Consider the following 19,860-nt stretch of genomic DNA (forward strand, 5'->3'; position numbering starts at 1 on the left):
GTGCATGGGGGGACTTTATTGTAGCGAAGAGACGTGGAGGTCCAGGGGTGACATGAGGTGACGTGTGGTGACAATTGGTGACGTGGGGTGATGGGAGTGACGCAGGTCTCAGGGTACCCCCCCCTTAGGCCGCGTATTTGCAGACGAAGGGTTTCTTCTCGCTGCAGGACTCGTCGTCCCAGGACATGAAACCTGCAGGAGAGGGGCCAGCGCTGGGGCCAGGCCCCATAACTGCCCCCAACCACCCCCCAACTGCCCCCCATCACCCCCCAACTGCCCTCAACCGCCCCGCAACTGCCCCCACCACCTCCCAGCTGCCCCCAACCACCCCGCAACTGCCCCCACCACATCCCAGCTGCCCACAGCCACCCCCAACTGCTCCCCATCACCCCCCAACTGCCCCAACCAGCCCCCAACTGCCCCCATCACCCCCCAACCACCCCAACTGCCCCCCATCACCCCCCAACTGCCCCCCATCACCCCCCAACTGCCCTCAACTGCTCCAAACCACCCCCCAACTGCCCCCCATCACCCCCCAACCACCCCCCAACTGCTGCACATCACCCCCAACTGCCCCCAACCACCTTCCATCACCCCCTGTCAGCCCCCATCCCTCCGCCCCCGTCGGGCGCTCACCGGCCGCATCCTCCAGCGCGGCGCAGCGCGGCCCCGCGGCCGCGTCGTCCCCGTCCCAGGCCGAGTAGCGCCGCCGGGACCCGTCCACCCAGGACCAGGCCTGGCCCTGGGCACCGCCACGGGTCAGCGACAGGGACGGGGACGGGCAGGGACAGGGGCAGCGGCAGAGACGGGGGCAGGGACGGGAAGGGATGGGCAGGGACAGGGACGAGACGGGGACGGGGACAGGCAGGGGCAGGGGCAGGGTGAGGATGGATGGATGGAGGGAGGGAGGGAGGGATGGAAGCACCGGGGGCAGCAGTGGGGGCAGCAGTGGGGGCATCGCTGCTGACAAGGGGCACCCACCCGCCGGTAGAGGCCGATCCAGACGTTGTCGTCGTCGTCCTCCTCCTCGCGCCGCGGGTGCCGGTGCCGGTGCCGGCGCTGCCTCTGGCTGACGAAGGCCGCCAGTGCCCGGTGCTCCTCGGGGGTGTGCAGCGAGGCCAAGTGCCCCCCGCCGCGGGCAGCCTTGCACCAGGCCTGGGGGCACCGGCAGGTCGGGGGGGGGCCGCAGCCATGGGGGGCACACACACAGACACACAGAGACCCCCCGGACCTACCTCTGCCCGGCGCCAGCTCAGCTCCTGCCCGAAGTACCCGTAACAGTGACCTCCCAGCGACAGCCACTCGCGCAGGCACGGGCCCGCCTGCACCCCTGCAACGGGGGGGTCAGGCTGTGCACAGGGACCTCCCACAGCACTGCCCTGTCAGGAACCCCCTGACACCGCTATGGGGGACTGACCCCAAGCCCCCACGTTTTGGGGAGCTGGGGATGGCAGGGGGTGCTGCAGGGTGAAGGGTGCTGCAGGGGGTCCTGCGGGGTTAAGGCAGGTTTTGGGGTGCTGCGGGGTCTCACCTTGCAGCTGGGGGCTCAGAACCAGGCAGCCGATCAGGCAGAGCCCCAGGAGAGCCGCGGGTCCCATCCTGACCTGCGCTGAATGGGGAGGCTGGAGCAGGCACAGCACCACTGACCCCCTCAGCACCCACTGACCCTCCCCAGCACCCACTGATCCCCCCAGCACCCACTGACCTCCCACAGCACCCACCACCCCATTGCCTCCCCCAGCACCCAGCAGCACCCCATGGTGCACCCGGCACCTGCAGAACAGACACGGTCGGGCCAGGCTGGAGCAGACACAGCTCCCTTGAGGCCTTTATAGAGATGATGGGCGGGGGGGAGGCCAGGAGCGGGAATGGGACACGCGTGATGGGGCATGGGGGTGAACCACACCGGTGTGTGACCTGCACTGATGCGAGGACCCACAGCACCAGCGTGAGCACCCGGTGCACCCTGTGGCACCCACAGCACTGGCGCTGGGCGCACTGCCAGGCCGGGATCAGATAAGGAGCAGGGCCCAGCGCTGCGGCGGCTCCAGACGGACATGCGTGATGGCTCCAGACATGATCCCGACGGACACACATCATGGCTCTGGACACGCTCCAGACGTGATGGTTCTGGACGTGCTCCCGAAGGACACGCGTCACGGCTCCGGACACGTTCCTAATAGACGCATGTGATGGCTCCAGCCACACTCCAGCAGCTCCCACTCCACACCAGGACCCAGCCTGGAGCCACCCACCTGCAGCCTCTGGGTCCCCACAGCAGGTCCAGGCGCAGGATGAGGCCCTGATGTGAGATCAGGGTGCAGAATGTCACCCAGTGCAGGGTGCAGGATGTCACCCAGTGCAGGGTGCGGGTGCAGGATGGGCCCAGCACCGGGCAGGGCTCCCCAAGGCAGCCCCCACAGTGACACCCCCAACCCCAGCCAAGGGTCAGGAACCCCCAAACCCCGCATGAGCCAGGGCACGGCTGGGGGGGTGGAGATGATGGGGATGGTGGTGACGGTGATGGCAAAGGTGGCCCACTGCTGGTGGGTGCAGAGGGGACGTCGCTGCAGGGCCACCACCGTGACACGTCCCTGTCACCTCCCCACCCTGTCCCTCTGCACGGTGACATCGCTGGCTCTGGTAGGGGGAGCAGGCAGGGGTGTGAAGGAAGGGATGTGAAAGGAGGATGTGCAGGCAGGGGCTCTGGTGCTGCTGCGGGTGCTGGGTACAGGTTGTGGGTGCTGTGGGTGCTGTGGGTGCTGTGGGTACAGGCTGTGAGTGCTGTGTGTTTCTGACACTGCCCTCAGAGCCCCCCGGGCCCAGGCGGTGCTGCACTGGGGGGTCCCGGAGCACTCCCCACACCCCAGCTCCAGCCCGGCCGCAATGGGTGCAGCAGCTGCAGCAGGATGGTGTCATCAGGGCGCTGTGCCCCACTGCACACCCGCTGCACACCCCACGTCACTGGCACCGGCACAACACAGATCACCAGCCACCAGTTGCACCCTTCACCTGCTGCCCATGGGGTGGTGTTGGGGTCTGCGGGACCCCCACCGGGCCACGCTGGGTGCAGGGGATCCATCCACATCACACCAACAACCTTTATTGGAAGCATGATCAGAGCAGATCCCCCGGGACCCCCCCAGGACCCCCCGGCACCAGGGCTCCCACAGCCCCCCCCAGCTCCGTGCTCCCCAGCCGGGGCTTGGCTCCAACATCACTTGGGCTTGTCGAAGAGCTCCGCAATGTCCAGCATGGCCTGACGGATGTTCCTGCCAAAGCGCTTCGAGTCCTGCGGGGCAGCACCGTGACCCAGGGCCCCCCCACAGCCCACCAGTCACCACAGAGCCGTGCACTGGGAGGCACCCCAAAGCTCCTCCAGCCCCAACCCCTGCCCCGGGCAGGGACACCTTCCACTAGAGCAGGTTGCTCCAAGCCCCTGTGTCCAACCTGGCCTTGAACACTGCCAGGGATGGGGCAGCCACAGCTTCTCTGGGAAAAGTCTGTGCCAGCGCCTCAGCACCCTCACAGGGAAGAGCTTCTGCCTCAGAGCTCATCTCACTCTCCCCTCTGGCAGGTTAAAGCCATTCCCCTTGGCCTGTCCCTACAGGCCCTTGTCCAAAGCCCCTCTCCAGGTTTCCTGGAGCCCCTTTAGGCACTGGAGCTGCTCTAAGGTCTCCCCTTCAGGAGCCTTCTCTTCCCCAGGCTGCCCCAGCCCAGCTCTCTCAGCCTGGCTCCAGAGCAGAGGGTGTTGAGCTGCTTCTCACCCACACCCCAAGTCTCTCTCTCCATCCCATCCCATGCCATCCCATGCCATCCCATCCCATGCCATCCCATCCCATCCCATCCCATCCCATCCCATCCCTGTCATTCCCAGCCCCACTCTCACTGTCTCAGGGCTCGAGAACTTGCTGGACACGTGGAAGTTGATCAGGTTCTCCCCAGCGATGATGTAGGAGACGCCGTAACCATCATCCGCCACCTGTGGGTGAAGGTGAACGTGGGACGCACTGTGCTGTGGGGCTGGGGGCACGCGCTGTGAGGCACATCCCTGCCCCAGGGCCATGGCGGGTACAGGGCCTCAGACTCCCCCCGGACCCCGCAGCACCCTCCTGGAACCCCAGGACCCCCCCAGCACCCCCCATTATCCCCACAGGACCCTCCCAGGATCTCCCATAGACCACCAGGATCCCCCCAAGCCCCCTATAGGACCCCCCAGACACCCATCCTAGACCCCCATTATCCCCCATCCCCCCATCCCCGGTGCTCACGGGCCCGAAGCCGCCGCCGGTGGAGACGTGGTCGGGGAACTTGTTGAGGTCGAACATGTTGAGCTGCTGCTGTGGGGTCTGGCTGGTGGAGAGACGCCACGGCTCCGACAGCACCTGCAGCGGGGCCAGGGCACCCAGTACAGACCAGTGCAGACCAGTGCACCCAGCGCAGACCAGTGTGCCCCAGTGCAGCTAAGTACTGACCCAGCACGCCCCATTGCAGCCCCACTGCAGCCCAGTGTGCCCCAGAGTGCGCCACAGTGCAGCTCAGTACAGCCCAGTGCAGCCACTGCACCCCAGCGACACCCCGGCAATGGCAGCTGGACACACGTGCCCCATGCAGTGTGTGCAGCCCTTGCACACGCATGTGCTGTGACACGTCAGGGTGGTGGTTTTTCCCTGCACACCCATGCGGTGTGCTGTGTGCCACACGTGCTGCAGTGCCTCGTGTGCCCATGCTGCGTCCTGTGTATGTGTGCCCACACCATGTCCCATGTGCCATGTGTGCCCACACCATGTCCCGTGTGCCCACACCATGTCCCGTGTGCCACGTGTGCCCATGCCATGTCCTGTGTACTACGCGTGCCCACACCATGTCCCATGTGCCCTGCCTGCTGCCGTGTCCCGTGTGCCATGTGTGCCCACACCGTGTCCCATGTGCCATGTGTGCCCACGCCGTGCCCCGTACCCTGCATGGTGCTGACCTGGGCGAGGAAGGGCGACTGCAGCCCCAGGTACCGTGACATCAGGTAGAGGCAGAAGAGGTGTCGGTCGATGCCGGCGCCGGTCATGGCCAGGCGGTACATGAGCTGGTGCTTCTCTGCCGCCAACCGGAAGAGCCGCTGCCGCTCCGCGCGCTGCGGGGCACCGACACACATGGCACAGGCACCGGGGACACCGCGACACACACAGGGACATGTCATCACACACTGTGTCAGACACCCGCACAGCCACTGGGGACAGCCCCGGGGACAGCCCCAGGGACAGGGGGACAGCCGTGGGCACCCACAGAGGGGATGGGGAGCTTCATGAGGGATTTGGACCTCAGTGAGGGACGGTGACCCCCATAAAGGAATAGGGATCTTCATGCAGGATGGGGACCTTCCAAAGGATGGGAACCTCCATGAGGGATGGGGACCTCTCCCAGGGGATGGGGACCTCCTCCTCCAGAGGTTGGTACTTTCTCCCAGGACAGAGTCATTCTCAAGGAACAGGGACATCCAGTAGGGTTGGGGAGGTCCATGGCATGAAGACCCCTGTGTGGCGCGGGGATCCCTGCGGTGCCAGGTGCCTGTGCGGGGTGTCCCTGTCCCATGGTACCCATATGTGGTGGGGTGTCCACATCCCCGGTGCAGGGTGCCCCCGCCCCTGGGGGTGTCCCCGCCCCTGGGGGTGCCCCCGCCCCGGTGCTCACGCTCTGCGCAGGGTCGGCCATGCTGCGCACGAAGGCGGTGGCCTCGGCGGTGCAGGAGCGCACGGTCTCGGTGCGGCCATCGCGGAACAGCCGCGTCATGGACGCCTCGTACATCAGGCAGAACTGGCCCTTGTCCTGCCCGAGCGGCACAGCACCTCACACCTCCTTCCACCCAGCCCAGCACATCCCACCCTTCCCACCTCATCCCATTCATCCCATCACATCCCACCTCACCACATCCCATCACATCTGTCCCCATCCCATCTATCCCAATGCATCCCACCTCATCCCATCACATCCCACCTCCTTCCAACACATCCCATCCCAACACATCCCATCCCAACACATCCCATCCCCGCCCCATCCCCATCCCCATCCCCATCCCACCCCGTCCCCGTTCCCGCCGCATTCCCCCGTTCCTCACGCGGAAGTGGGCGAGCTGGAGGCTGAGCTGGATGAAGGCGTCAGGGCTGGTCCGGCACCGCTTGATGAGCCCCTTCCCGAACTCCAAGAACTGGAACACGTGGAAGTCCACGTCCTCGGCCAGCGCCTGCGCCAGCACGTACGAGCGCTCGATGGCCGCGCAGCACTGCGGGGACACAGGGGACACCGGGGACATGGCATCCAGAGGGGACACAGCACTTGCCCCACATCACCCACCCTGGGCACCACCAGGCGCTGGGACACCAGAGCGACAATGGCACCTCGTGTGCTGGTGCCATGAGGCAGAGCCCACCCGGCGCTGTGGGGTGCAGAGACACCCCCTGAGCCCTGCTGTGGGGCAGGGGTTGGGGGGGTCAGACCCACCTCCTCTGGGATGTCCCACTGCAGGCGCTGGGGGGGGGGCAGCATCGTGTTGGGCTCCCCCTTGCAGTTCCCCTCCTCTGTGTAGCCCAGCTCAAACCGGTCTGTGCCCAGCATGAACTGGGGGGAGAAAAGACATGAGTGTGGGGCAACAGCCCCCGAGACCCCCTGAAATCCCCCAGGTCCCCAATCCCTGACCCCCCACCAGCGCGGCCCCATCACCCCCAATTCACCCCCCGCTGCCCCAGCGTGACCCCCCCAAGCCCTCCCAGCTCCACACATCCCCCCCAGGAGAGGGGTGCCCAGTTTGGGGGTCCCTGACTGGGGGTGCCCAGTGGCGGTCCTGAGCCCTGGGGGTGCCCAACTGGAGGTATTCAATGGGGGTTCCCAGCCTAGGGGTCCCTAACTGGGGGTGCCCATCTAGGGGTGTCCAGTGGGGGTGCTCAATTTGAGGTACACTATAAAGGTCCCCAACTAGGGGTGCCCAATGGGGGTCCCAAGCTCTGGGGTACCCAATGAAGGTGTTCAATGGGATTCCCTAGGGGTGCCCAATGGGATTCCCAATGGGGTGCCCGTCCCCGGGGCTCCCCAGGTGACTGCCCAGGGTGTTCCCAGCGGCCCCGGTACCTCCCAGAGGTGGCCGATGACGGGCGCGTCGGCCCAGGAGTGCTCGGCGTTGGCGCCCAGCTTCCCGTTGCTGTACACCACGAGGGTGAAGGACTTGTCGAACCAGCGGTCGTAGCAGCGGCCGTGCAGCAGGGACTTGGCGTAGGCGTCCATGCAGCCGTCGCGCCGCGGCGCCGCGCCGTGCGCCTCCTCGTCCAGCGTCACGAAGAACGCCGCGCGCTCGATGGCCTCCAGCGACGCCTTGTTGGGGCCGCGGCTGAAGAAGCGTGTGCGCGCCTCGGCCCACGGCACCCTGCGGCACCCACGCCACGCTGGCACCCGTGGGGAGAGCCCCACGCCCCACTGAGACCCCACTGAGACACCCCCTGTCCCACACCCTGACCCATAGTGACACCCTGAGCTCCCACCCTGACCCACAGCGAGTCCCCAGCCATGGGTGTCCCCAGGGCCCCATCCCAGAGAACCTGCTCCAACCCGGGTGCCCGCTACTGGGCAGCACCCACAGCACCCACAGTGTGCACAGCACCCACAGCACACCCCACATGCCCTGCAGGCCCCACAAGCACTGCATGCACAGCTCCCAGTGTTCACAGCACCCACAGCAGCACCCACCGCACGCAGAGCATGTACAGTGTGCACTGCACAGCACCCACAGCACCCTGAGCACCCTCAACACACACTGCACCTACAATACCCTCAGTGTACACTGCATGTACGGTGCGCACCATGTGCACAGCACCCACAGCACCGGCCACATACCCCACAGCCCCATCATCCCCATAGCTGCCCCACACCTCTCTCCCACGCTGAGCGCCGCCAGCCCCATAGCCCAGTCCCACATCCCAGCCCCACAGTCCCATAGCTGCCCCCCACCTTTCCCTCGCAGTGAGTGCTGCCAGCCACATAGATCCCCAGCCTCACACCTCCCCCCCGTGGTGAGCGCCGCCAGCCCCATAACCCAGCCCCATAGCCCCACTGCTGCCGCCCACCTCCCCCCCGCGGTGAGCGCCGCCAGCCCCATAACCCAGCCCCATAGCCCCACTGCTGCCCCCCACCTCTCCCCCGCGGTGAGCGCCGCCAGCCGCTCCTCGCCCGGCTGCGGTCCCGAGGGATCATCCAGGATGCGCTGGAACTGGAGCTGGAGGTCGCGGGGCTGCAGCAGCCGCCCCCCCTGGTACAGCCAGAGCCGGTAGAACCGCCCGCGGTGGAACACGGCCACGTGCCGGCTGTCCCCGAGGTGCACCAGCTGATCTGCGGCAGGACAGGGAGTATGGGACATGGGACACAGGACACGGGGACAGGGACATGTCCCCGAGGTGCACCAGCCGGTCTGCAGCAGGACAGGGACATGGGTATGGATATGGGACACTGGGATATGGGGACACGGGAGTCCCAGGCACCCCACAGAAAGGGACACCCTGATATGTCCTGCAGGGGTTGGGGTCCCCCCTGTGCCCCCCATGTCCCCCGTACCGGTCTCCTTGCCCGGGATGCGGGTGGTGTTGAACATTCGCTCCAGCTGGGAGGAGCACATGGGGACGATGCCCAGCGCCATCAGCTGTGGGGCAGCGGTGAGGGGGACTGAGACCTGCACCCCACAACCTTCACCCTGCAACCCAGACCCACAGCCCACCGGGACCCGCTGCCAGCCCCAGTGACTCTCCCTGCCCCACATTACCCCCTAACCCAGCTCTCCAAGCACCCTCAGGACCCTTTACCAGCCCCATGGCAACTCCCCCTGTGTCACAGCCCCTCCCCCCCCAACCCCCCAAGCACCCCCAGCTCCCTATGCCAGACCCACAGTGACACCCCTGCCACACACACCCCCCGATCCAGCCCCCCTGCAGCCCCAGGACCCCCTGCCAGCCCCACAGCACCCCCTAACACAACCCGCCAAACAGCCCCAGCCCCCATGACCCTACACCAACCCTGCAGCCCCCCCAGAACCCTCTGCCAGCCCCACAGGCCCTCTGCCCTGCCCCACAGCCCCCGTGCTCACGGGGCGCAGCTCGCCGCGGTCCAGCTTGCGGCGGTACAGGAGGATGGCGTGAACCACGTTCCCGGCGCGCGCCGCCTGGATGGGGCTGGGGGTCACGTACAGGAAATCCTGCGGGACACGGCGCTCCATGAGGATGGGGGGTCCTGGGGTGCGGTCACACAGCGCTGGGCACCCCCAGACCCCTACCATGGCGTAGTAGTTGCTGTTGACCATGATGGGGCTGCGGCCGCGCAGGTAGATGTATTCCTCCCACCAGTCACTGACCTGTGGGGATGAGGTGGGAATGGGATGTGGTGGGATGGGGATCGGATGTGATGGGAATGGAGAGGGGAATGGAAATAGAGATGGGATGAGATAGAAGTAGGATAGAGATGGGATGGAGATAGGATGGAGATGAGATAAAAGTGGGGCTGGAGACGGGATAGAGATGGGATGGAATAGAGATGGGATGGAGATAGGATGGAGATGAGATAAAAGTGGGGCTGGAGACGGGATAGAGATGGGATGGAATAGAGATGGGATGGAGATGGGATGGAGGTGGGATGGGGATGGGGGACAGGACCCCCCCTGACCCAACAGGGCCATTCGGGAGGCCCCAAATCCCCCCTTCTCATGATGATGGATGGGCAGCAGGACTTTGGGCGTGGGTTGGGGACATCATCCATGGTGCTGGATGGGAGGAACCATCACCACGTGTCCATGTCCATGCGGCCATCTGGGGGACACGTGGTGATAGTCACCCCCCAAATCCATTGCCCCTGAGGCTGCGGGTGACTCACATAGTTGGTTGTCCACCAGGACTTGAGGATCAGGTACTTCTGCAGCCGCGGCGCGATCGTCTCCTTGAACTCCTTGGCCAACACCTCCATCTTCTTGTACTTCTCATCGTCCAAGAGTGGCCGCACCGACTCCAGGTACTGCGGGAGGGGGCTCGGGTGACCCCAAACACATCCCATCCCATCCATCCCCATCTCATTCCATCCCATGCCATCATAGACCCCCCTTCTCCATTCCCATCCCACCATAGACCCCCCAACCCATCATAGACCCCACGTGCCATCATAGACCCCCCCATCCCATCCCATCCCATCGCTCACGCGGGTGATGGTGGCCTGCACAGGGGGCACAGGCAGTTTGGGCAGTGAGGTCTGGAAGCTGTAGAGCAGCGGCTTGCGGAAGGACATCACCTTCATCATCACCTGCAGGCACACGGAGCGAGAGGAGGAACATGGGTGGCCATACAGCACCCAACACATCCCACCCCGTTACATCCCCGTCCCATCGCATCCCCACCATATCCTATCCCAGTCCCCCCACTTCCCATCTCATCCCCATTCTACCCCCATCCCTTCCCATACCATCCCATCCTTATCCCCATCCCATCCCCATCTCCACCCCATCTCATCCCCATGCCATCCTCATCCCTTCCCATTTCGTCCCTTATCACCATCCCATTACATCCCATCCCATCCCACCACATATCTATTCCATCCCTTCCCCATCCCGTCCCTGCCCCACCCCACCCCAGCCGGGTCCATCCCCATATCCCATGTGTGTCCGCGGGCACTGACCATCCAGATGCGGGTGCGGCGGCTGAGGCGGCCATGGGGCTCGAACATCCAGCCGTGGTAGGTGAGGAGCAGGCGCAGGGCACGGCGGAACAGCAGCACCGTGCCCAGCCACACGCCGGTGCCAAACAGCGCCGCGCTCAGCACCGCGTGCCCGTCGGCGCTCAGGAACCGGCTGCGGGGACACGGCATGTGGGGATACCTCCATGGGGCTGAGCTGGGGGGACCCCAGGTGCACCCATGTGGGGCTGAGCCGTGGGGGGAGGCATGGGGGGTGGGATGCGTGGTGTTGGCCCCCAGGGCAATGTCACAGCCCCTGTGACCACGCAGGGTGTTGAGGACACGTGGGTGGGTCCATCGTGCCCATGGGCTGGGACATGGGGACGGGCTCCACCATGGGCTGCAGCACCCTGACGTGGGGCTGGTGGGTGCCCCCCACGCCTCTCTATGTCCCCGCTGTCCCCCTATGTCCTTGCATGCCAATGTTCCCCCTTGTCCCCCTGTATCCCCCCATGTCCCTGCATCCCCATGTCCCTCCATGTCCCCCTGTGTTACCCCCTGTCCTCATGTCCCCATATCCCCCCATGTCCCCGCGTGTTCCCCTGTATCCTCCCATGTCCCCATATCCTCATGTCCCCGTGCCCCAGTGTCACCTCTGGGGCAGGTAGTGCTGGATGTGGGTGATGAGCCCCCGGGAAGGGTCGACCTGGCAGTAGAAGGAGCCGGCGGTGGCCATGACCACGAGCACCCAGCTGGACGGGGAGGCTGGGTACACACCGCTCAGGAACGTGTTCTGCGGGCACAGGGTGGCGGTGATGGGGTGACAATGGGGGTGATGAGGGTGTCAGGGTGATGGGGTGACGAGGTGATGGGGATGATGGTGATGATAGGGGTGACAGTGATGGGGTGTCAGGGTGATGGGATGATAGGGTGATGACAGGGATGGAGTGTCAGGGTATCAGGGTGACGGTGGTGATGGGGCGATGGTGACAGGGGGTGATGGGGTGTCGGGGTACGAGGGTGCCAGGGTCCACACCTTGGCCTGCACGAGGCGCTTCTTCCAGGCGTGCGCGGCGGCGAGGCAGAGCTGCCGCACGGCCTCACGGCTCAGCCGCAGGTCAAGGCCCTCGGGCGTGACCGTGAACTGGAACGCGACGGCCTGGTGGGCCTCCGCCATGGTGCCTGCGGCGGGAGCGCGGCCGCGTGGGCACGGGGGGGCATGGACCCGCGCACATCCTGCCCCGCACATCCCAACCAACATATCCCACCCCACACATCCCGCCCCACACATCCCGCCCCGCACATCCCGCCCCGCACATCCCGCCCCACGCATCCCGCCCCACGCATCCCAACCAACACATCCCACCCCACACATTGCAGCCCCATGGGCACAGCCCCATTTGTGGACATCCCTGAGGGCCCCACCCCACACCCCCACTCCACACATCCCAGCCCCAGATATCCCACTCCACAGGCACAGCCCCATGGGCCCAGCCCCACTTATGGACATCCCAGGGGGTCCCACCTCGCACATCCCAGCCCCATGGGCCTGGCCCCACACAGGGACGCCCCCGGGCACAGGCCTGGCCCCACATGGGCACACGGGGACGCCCCCAGGCCCCCCCGGCACAGGCTCCGGGTTGGCTCCGGTGCCGCCGTCACGCGGCCTTGGCCAAGGGCCCACTGAGGGAAGGGTCAGAGACGGCAGCAGGAGCGGCACACACGGGGACACACACAGGGACACACACAAGGATACACATGGACATATGGACACATACAGGTTCACACAGACACAGGGACACACATGGACATATGGACACACACAGGTTCACATGGACACACGGACGCACAGGGGGCACACACAGGGACACACACAGGGGCACACACAGGAGCACAGGGACACAGACAAGGGCACATGAACGCACACAGGCTCACATGGACACAGGGACACGCAGGGACGCGCAGGGACGCGCACACCCCCCGCACACCCCTCACTCGCAGGCAGCTGCCGGGGCCCTGCCCGCAGCCAAGGACAAGCCCCAGCCCCTTGCCCAGAGCCACACACGGCACAGGGCACACGGCACAGGACACACGGCACATGCTGGCACACAGCACACAGCACAGGGCGCACAGCACAGGGCACACGCTGTCCTCTGCACCAGCACACAGCACACGCTGTCCCCAGCAGGGGACCACAGAGCCAGAGGCCCACTGCACTGCATGGTTACACTGCACGGGTTGCACTGCACTGAACCACACTGCCCAGCTGCACCACACTGCACAGCTGCACAGCCACACTGCACTACATGGTGTGCATCACCCTGCACTGAACTAACTACATTATCATTGGATCAACCAGCTTGCAAAAGACTTTTAACATCATCAGGTCCAACCATTACCTGGTAACCATTACTGCTCTGCACCCCACTGTTACACTGCACTGCACTGCACCACACCACCCTGCCCTGAAGTGCAGCGCACTGCATGGCACTGCCCTGGCTACACTGCACTGCACGGCACTGCCCCAGCTACACTGCACTGCCCGGCACTAGCCCGGCTACACTGCACTGCACAGCACTGCAACCTGCTGCATGCGATCACCCTGCACTGCACGGGATGGCACTGCAGGGCCTGGCACGGCGCAGGGCAGTGTGGCCCGGCCCCGCACGGCCTGGCAGAGGGTGGCCCTGCCCCGCAGTGCCCTCGGGGTCCCGCAGCGCCCGCACCGCGGCGGTACCGACCCCACCCTCACCCCCCCACCAAGGTCACCGCGGCCGGTCGCGGCCCCGCCGGATCCCGCGGCCCGACCGGGGCCATGGGCGCGGCCTCGGGCCCGGCGCGGGCGGGGGCGCGGGGCCGGGGGCTCCGGGGGGCGCGATGAGGGGCTCGGGGGGCTCCGGGGGGTCCCTGCAGAGCCGCGGGGCGGGCCGGGCCGGGCCGTGCCCGGGGGGGGTCTCGGGGCGCTCCCACGCACACGCCGGGTTCGGGGCAACCCCCGCAGGTCCGTGTCCCCCCCCCCCCCAGGTCACCCCCCCCGTGCCCGGTACCTGCTGCGGGGCGCGGGCGCGCGACACCCCGGGCTGCGGGTCCCGGGTAACCGGACACCGGCGGGGCGGGACCGGGCGGCAGCGAGCGGCGGCGGCGGCACCGCCCCGGGGAGCGGGCGCGGGGGGGACCCGCAGCGACCGGCCAGGAACCGGCACCCCACAGAGGGATCCGCACCCCGGACAGGACCCCAGGGACACCGGATACCCCTTGGAAGGGACCCGCACCGGGGGGGACCCGCACCCGGAAGAGACTGAGACCCCAGGAGAGACCCACATAGCCTGGGGGGCGGGAACCGCATTTCCCGAGAGGAACCGGCACCCCAAGGATGCAGAACCCCGGGGGGACACCCACAGTTCCCAGGGGGGACCCATATCCCAGAGAAGGGACCGATGCACTGGGGAAGGACCAACATCCCAAGGAGGACCCGCATGCTGCCCCCCTCAGCCATGCTGGGTACATGTATGGCACATGTGCGTGCCCCATCACCCTGCTGCACCCACAGGGGTGCTCTGACCCCCAATGCTGCCCCACATGTGCCAGGAGCAGGAGGCCATGGAGAGGGTGAAGCCATGAGCCCCCCATTGCTGCTGGTGGGGAAGGCGTCGAGGTGCTGAAGCTCCAGGACCCACATGGGCCTGCTGCCAGGAGCAGGCAGGAACAGGCAGGGCCCCGCAGGGACTGGGTGCTGGGGGGGTCCCTGCTCCCTTTGTGGGGTGTAGAGGCACCTTAGGGTCGCCCCCACCAGACACACACCCCGTGCACCCACTCCCCCTGGAGCACCCATGGGCCGGGTCCCAGTGCTGTGCCCATCCCCATCCCCTCCAGCCCAGCGCCACTGCCCAGCCCCAGCCCCTGGCAGTGGGGGTCAGAGCTGCTGGGGGGCAGAGCAGTGGCTATGGAGAAGGAGAAGGCACCGATCACCACCATCACCACCATCACCATTGTCACCATCGTCACCACCACCATCGCCACGGTGTTTATTGGTCCAAGTCACATTCTGCTGTCGGAGGGGAGAGGGCAAGGAGCAGCCTCTGGTCCCAGTGCAGCCCCTGCACCAGCCTCAGAGGTGTGGGGACGGACATAGAGGGGACACAACAGGCTGCAAGTGGGGCCCCCAGCACCCCCCGCTGGGGGCAGGACACCTCCTTTCCCAGGGGACCTACCGCTCACTGCAGCCCCTGAACCGTTACAGCACCCATTGGGGGGGCCCGCACGGGGGCAGCCCCACTGCAGGGCGGGCAGCACCATCAGAGATGGAGGGCAGCTCCATTGCGGGGGGGAGCAGCCCCTGGGGGGGACATGGTGGGCGCTCAGCACTGCGCCTTGTGCTGGAAATAGGCCTCAAAGCGGCTCTGAGCATAGTCCTGGGGGGACAGGAGGGGGTCAGGGCTGTGCCCCCCACCCCAACACCCCACACTGAGGGGGGGAGCCCAGGGCAGCGCTCACCAGGTACCCGAACTCGATGGTGGAGATCTTGGCCTGCAGGATGGACCACAGCCCCCAGAAGAAGTGAGAGGCCAAAACGAACCTGCGGGAGAGCGGCCATCACCCCCCGCCCTGCCCCACACACCCCATGGCGGGGGCAGCAGGGTCTGGGGGGCTGCGGGGGGTCCTCACGCACCGCTGGATCTCGGTGAGCATCTCCTGCTCGATGCGCGCCTGCTCCTCGGGCGACGCGTCCCTGCGGCGCCCCGGGGCCTCCGAGAGGTAGTGACGGATGAAGTGCAGCTGCGGGACAGAGGTGTGGAGCCATGGAATGAGGGGACATGGGATCACGGGATCAACCAGGTTGGAAAAGCCCTTCACACTCATCAAGTCCACCCTTTACCCCAGCACTGCCAAGGCCACCACTAACCCACGGCACTGAGGCCTCGGCTACACGGGCTGTGAACACTTGCAGGGCCGGTGACTCCAGCCCTGCCCTGGGCAGCCTGTTCCAATGCCTGAGCACCCTCTGGGGAAGGAATTGTTCCTCAGCTCCATCTAAACCTGCCCTGGGGCAGCTTGAGGCCGTTTCCTCTTGTCCCATCCCTTGTTCCTTGGGAGCAGAGACCAGCCCCCTCCTGGCTCCATCCTCCTGTCAGGCAGTTGCAGAGAGCGAGAAGGTCCCCCCTGAGCCTTCTCTTCTCCAGACTAAACCCCCCCAGGTCCCTCAGCCGTTCCCCATCACACTTGTGCTCCAGGCCCTGCACCAGCTCCGGTGCCCTTCTCTGGCCCCGCTCCAGCACCTCAATGTCTCTCTTGCAGTGAGGGGCCCAGAACTGACCCAGGATTCGAGGTGCAGCCTCACCAGTGCCCAGCACAGGGGGACAGTCTCTGCCCTGGCCCTGCTGCCACACTGGTGCTGAGCCAGGCCAGGATGCTGGTGGCTTCTTGGCTTCCCAGGCACAAGCTGCTCAGCTCTGTCTATTGACCACCCCCCCAGGTCCTTCTCCATAAGCAACTTCCCTGGCACTCTTCCCCAAGCCTGGAGCATTGGATGGGGTTGGTGTGACCCAAGTGCACTTTGCCTCACTGAACCCCATCCCATTGGCTCATCCCATTGATCGAGGATGAAGCAGGCCCGGATGGATCCCCCGGCTCTACCTGCTGCTCCCGGCTGGGGTAGTTCTCCGGGATAGCCTTGAAGAAGGGCCAGGAATGGTGTGTGTAGTCATAGATCCACTCGCAGAAGTGGTTCCCGATGTCGAAGCCCCTGTGGAAGGGTCCAGATGAGCCGAGTCCTGGCCCCAGCACAGCGGGAACACCGGGAATGCTGCGGGGGCCCCAACCCACCGGTAGTTGTAGCTGCTGTACTCAAAGTCGATGAGCATCAGCTTGTCAGAGGAGGAGGCCTCGCGCCCGGCCAGCAGTAGGACGTTCCCTGTGGGGACATGGGGTCTGGGGGTGTCCCACCAGGAATGCCGGAGCTGGGGGGAACCGCAGCCACTCACCCTCCTGCACGTCGTTGTGGCAGAAGACCACGGGCGATGGGGTGGACTCCAGCAGGTCCCTGTAGATGGGAACGGGGGGGGACACCTCAGCCAGCCACAGGGACATGGGGTCACCAGTGCCACCAGCAGTGCCACCGCTGCACGTGGGTGAACAGAGCTTTGGACACAGCTGGGATCCAGGCTTGAGGAGCACAGAACCATGGAATGCTTTGGGTTGGAAAGGAGCTTAAGATCATCTAATTCCAACCCAATACCTCACACTAGAGCAGGTTGCTCCAAGCCCCTGTGTCCAACCTGGCCTCGAACACTGCCAGGGATGGGGCAGCCACAGCTTCTCTGGGAAAAGTCTGTGCCAGCGCCTCAGCACCCTCACAGGGAAGAGCTTCTGCCTCAGATCTATCATGGCAGGGACCCTCCCCCAGGGGTGGGGGGACCCTTCCAAGAGCCGTTCCATGGCGATGTCCACCAAGGACATGGAATGGAAGAGACGAGGGCCAGAGAAGCCAGGTCCCCCCTGGCTCCCATGAGGAGCTCAGGAAGGAGACAGCACCAGTGCGGTGCCACTCACCGGAGGCTCCTCATCTCTGCCTCCAGGTTGTACATCTTGAGCTGGTTGAACTTCTTCAGCTGCTCTTCCTGGGGGAAGGTGAGCTCCAAGATCTGCTTCAGGTACCTGGAGGGCAGGAGACAAGCGCGGTGGTGGTGGTGGGACGGACACCCCTGGGTGCTGCCTCCCCCCCACATCCCCTGCGTCCCCAGTGCAGAGCTGGGATCACCAAAGAGCTTCCATGTGCCTGCTCCTGGATCCCACGGGATTCCAGGCCCCGAGGAGCCGCACGGCGCCCGCCCTCACCTCTCCATGGTCCCGAAGAGCCACTTGGGCTCCTTGTTGAAGGGCATCACCATGCCGTGGAACCGGGACATCTTCACCGCGATCTCCCCGGAGATGTCGGGGTCCCGCAGGTCCTCGGTGTGCAGGCGCCGGCTCTGGGCGGGACGGGGGGTGTCTGAGCGGGGCGGTGGCCCCGGGGGGGTGTGGGGGGTGTGGGGTCCCCCCGGTCCGTACCGGGATGTACTGCTCCAGCCGGCCCTCCGGGAACACGCCGAAGAGCCGCGGCCCCAGCGCCCGCTCCGCCAGGACAGCGAACATCACGCTCTGCAGCACCAGCGAGTCCAGGCCCTGCGCAGCGGGGACGGGGGTGCCGCACGGTATGGGGGTGCCGCACGGTATGGGGGTGCCAGGGGGGTGCCACAGGGTATGGGGGAGCCAGGGAGTGATGGGGGGGGCACTGCAGGGTATGGGGGTGCCAGGGAGTGATGGGGGGGGGCACTGCAGGGTATGGGGGTGCCAGGGAGTGATGGGGGCTGTCGGGGGTGCCTGGGGCAGACTGAGGGATACTGGGGGGTGCTGGGGGTGCCAGGGGGTGTTGAAGATGCTGGGGAGTAATGGGGGGAGACTGTGGTGTACTGGGGGGTACCACGGGGTGCTGGGGATGCTGAGGGGAGCTGGGGGTACCGGGAGGTGATTGTGGGTGATGGGGGGGGTGTCGGAGATGCTGGGGGGTGACTGGGGGTAGCATGAGGTAACAGGGTTACCAGGGGTGCTGAGGAGTACCAGGGGGTGCTGGGGCGTTCTGGGGGGTGCTGGGGTTGACGGGGGTGCTGGACGGTGCCACAGGGTGCTGGGGGGTACCGGGGGGTGCCGGTGCTGACCTGCAGGATGGCCCCGTAGACGCGCAGCAGGACCTGCCGCGGCTCGTCCCCCACGCTGAGCACCCGCTCCGGCAGCCAGCACTTGTACAGCAGATTGCTGAGCCCCCCGCTGCGGCCCCGCGTCAGCCACGGCCCCGGGACAGCGGGACAGCGGGGGACAGCGGGACAATGGGGGACAATGGGGGACAGCGGGGGACAGCGGGACAATGGGGGACAACAGGGGGGACCCGACTGGGGCACCTCGCAGCGGACTGGGAAACTGGACGGGGAAGCAACCGGGGTCACTGGGACACCAGCCGGGGGACATCGGGACACCGGTCAGGGAGGCAACGGGGGGACAGCGGGAGAGGGACCGAGACACGGGGGGGGCAAACGGGAGAGAGCGGGAGGGGGGCTGGGACACCGGGCAGGGGGCGCTGGGCGGGTGAGGGGCCGCCGGGGCGGGGTCCCCGCGGGGGGCAGGGACCGGGTCGGGTCCGTGTCCCCGCCGCGCCCCGGGGCGGGCTCGTACCTGACGGGCTCGATCCCGAACTCATCGGGCGCGATGAGCTTCCAGGAACCGGCGAGGAACTCCCGGCACCAGGCGAAGGCGCGCAGGCGGGTGGCGGCGGGCACGGGCACGGGCACGGGCACGGCCTCGGTCCCGCCGCCGGGCACGGGCACAGCCCCGCCGCCGCCGCCGCCCCGCTCCCGCCCCGCCGCCATGGCCGCCGCGTCCGCCGGGCCGCCCGAGGGGCGGAGCACAGCGGCGGGCGGGGCAGAGCGGCTGCCTGGCCAATGGGAAAGCGCGTCTGGGTGACGTGGCAGAGCGCCGCCAATGGGCTGTGGCGGCAGGGCTGCCGCGGGGTGGGGGCGCGGAGGCGCGGCCGCGGGGCGGGACCGGGACCGGGGCCGGGAGCGGGACCGGCGGGCTCAGGGGTCCGTTCCAGCCCAACCCGTTCCATGACCCTCCGATCCTAAGTCCCTCTGCATGAAGGCACAAGCCGGGGCAGGGGTTTGGGGCGAGGGCTGCGGGAAAGGCCGTGTCAGGTCGGGCTGGAGCGGGGCGGCTCCGCCCCGCAGCGTGGAGCTGTGCGTGGTCCGGAGCCGCGCTCGGCGCTGTGGGTGGTTCCATCCCAGTAAACCCATCCTTGACTCCTGCGGTAACGTTTGTTTCATGGTGAGGGTCACCTGTGGCACGTGCCAACACTGCACACCCAACAGTTGGGTGCTGAGAGCCCCCCAGTGCCACCCAGGCGGGTGCGCAGGGGCCGGAGTGCTGGCCATGCGGCAGGAGGGGCTGGAGAAGGAGGTGATCATAGAATCATGGAATGGTTTGGGTTGAAGAGACCTTAAAGCTCCTCCAGCTCCAACCCCTGCCACGGGCAGGGACACCTTCCACTAGAGCAGGTTGCTCCAAGCCCCTGTGTCCAACCTGGCCTTGAACACTGCCAGGGATGGGGCAGCCACAGCTTCTCTGGGCACCCTGTGCCAGCACCTCAGC

At 66.5% G+C, this 19,860-nt stretch overlaps 3 protein-coding genes across 5 annotated transcripts; all 3 read right to left on the reverse strand.

Annotated features, from left to right (window-relative positions):
- Positions 1–13: 13 nt before the first annotated feature.
- LOC115601725 (rheacalcin-1-like) lies at positions 14–1,630 on the reverse strand. The gene is made up of 5 exons (XM_030472065.1): positions 1,532–1,630; positions 1,236–1,330; positions 982–1,155; positions 637–742; positions 14–192 (listed from the first exon to the last, which is right to left on the reverse strand). The coding sequence occupies exons 1-5, from the start codon at positions 1,596–1,598 to the stop codon at positions 125–127; spliced, it is 510 nt and encodes a 169-aa protein (XP_030327925.1). The 5' UTR covers positions 1,599–1,630; the 3' UTR covers positions 14–124.
- A 1,448-nt stretch (positions 1,631–3,078) lies between these two features.
- On the reverse strand, positions 3,079–13,808 carry CPT1B (carnitine palmitoyltransferase 1B). Of its 2 annotated transcripts, none has more exons than XM_030472081.1 (18): positions 13,731–13,808; positions 11,720–11,865; positions 11,337–11,476; positions 10,687–10,858; positions 10,213–10,314; positions 9,895–10,032; positions 9,302–9,379; positions 9,116–9,223; positions 8,590–8,674; positions 8,172–8,367; positions 7,117–7,408; positions 6,493–6,609; positions 6,110–6,274; positions 5,686–5,820; positions 4,976–5,128; positions 4,272–4,385; positions 3,890–3,982; positions 3,079–3,292 (listed from the first exon to the last, which is right to left on the reverse strand). In XM_030472081.1, the coding sequence occupies exons 2-18, from the start codon at positions 11,858–11,860 to the stop codon at positions 3,218–3,220; spliced, it is 2,304 nt and encodes a 767-aa protein (XP_030327941.1). In that variant the 5' UTR covers positions 11,861–11,865; positions 13,731–13,808; the 3' UTR covers positions 3,079–3,217. The 2 variants fall into 2 exon arrangements, with proteins under 2 accessions (XP_030327941.1, XP_030327942.1); XM_030472082.1 differs by having other exon boundaries at positions 7,117–7,372; positions 13,731–13,791.
- An 867-nt stretch (positions 13,809–14,675) lies between these two features.
- Positions 14,676–19,137, reverse strand: CHKB (choline kinase beta). 2 transcript variants are annotated; one of them, XM_032919833.1, is made up of 12 exons: positions 18,889–19,121; positions 18,378–18,486; positions 17,731–17,844; positions 17,518–17,651; positions 17,233–17,337; positions 16,665–16,723; positions 16,507–16,594; positions 16,318–16,426; positions 15,353–15,459; positions 15,178–15,259; positions 15,016–15,095; positions 14,676–14,842 (listed from the first exon to the last, which is right to left on the reverse strand). In XM_032919833.1, exons 1-11 carry the CDS (start codon positions 19,080–19,082, stop codon positions 15,042–15,044), a joined length of 1,155 nt encoding a protein of 384 aa, XP_032775724.1. In that variant the 5' UTR covers positions 19,083–19,121; the 3' UTR covers positions 14,676–14,842; positions 15,016–15,041. The 2 variants fall into 2 exon arrangements, with proteins under 2 accessions (XP_032775724.1, XP_032775723.1); XM_032919832.1 differs by having other exon boundaries at positions 14,676–15,095; positions 18,889–19,137.
- Positions 19,138–19,860: the final 723 nt, after the last annotated feature.

This window comes from Strigops habroptila, chromosome 3 (genome assembly GCF_004027225.2).
Source record: "Strigops habroptila isolate Jane chromosome 3, bStrHab1.2.pri, whole genome shotgun sequence".
Taxonomy (NCBI): Eukaryota; Metazoa; Chordata; class Aves; order Psittaciformes; family Psittacidae; genus Strigops; species Strigops habroptila.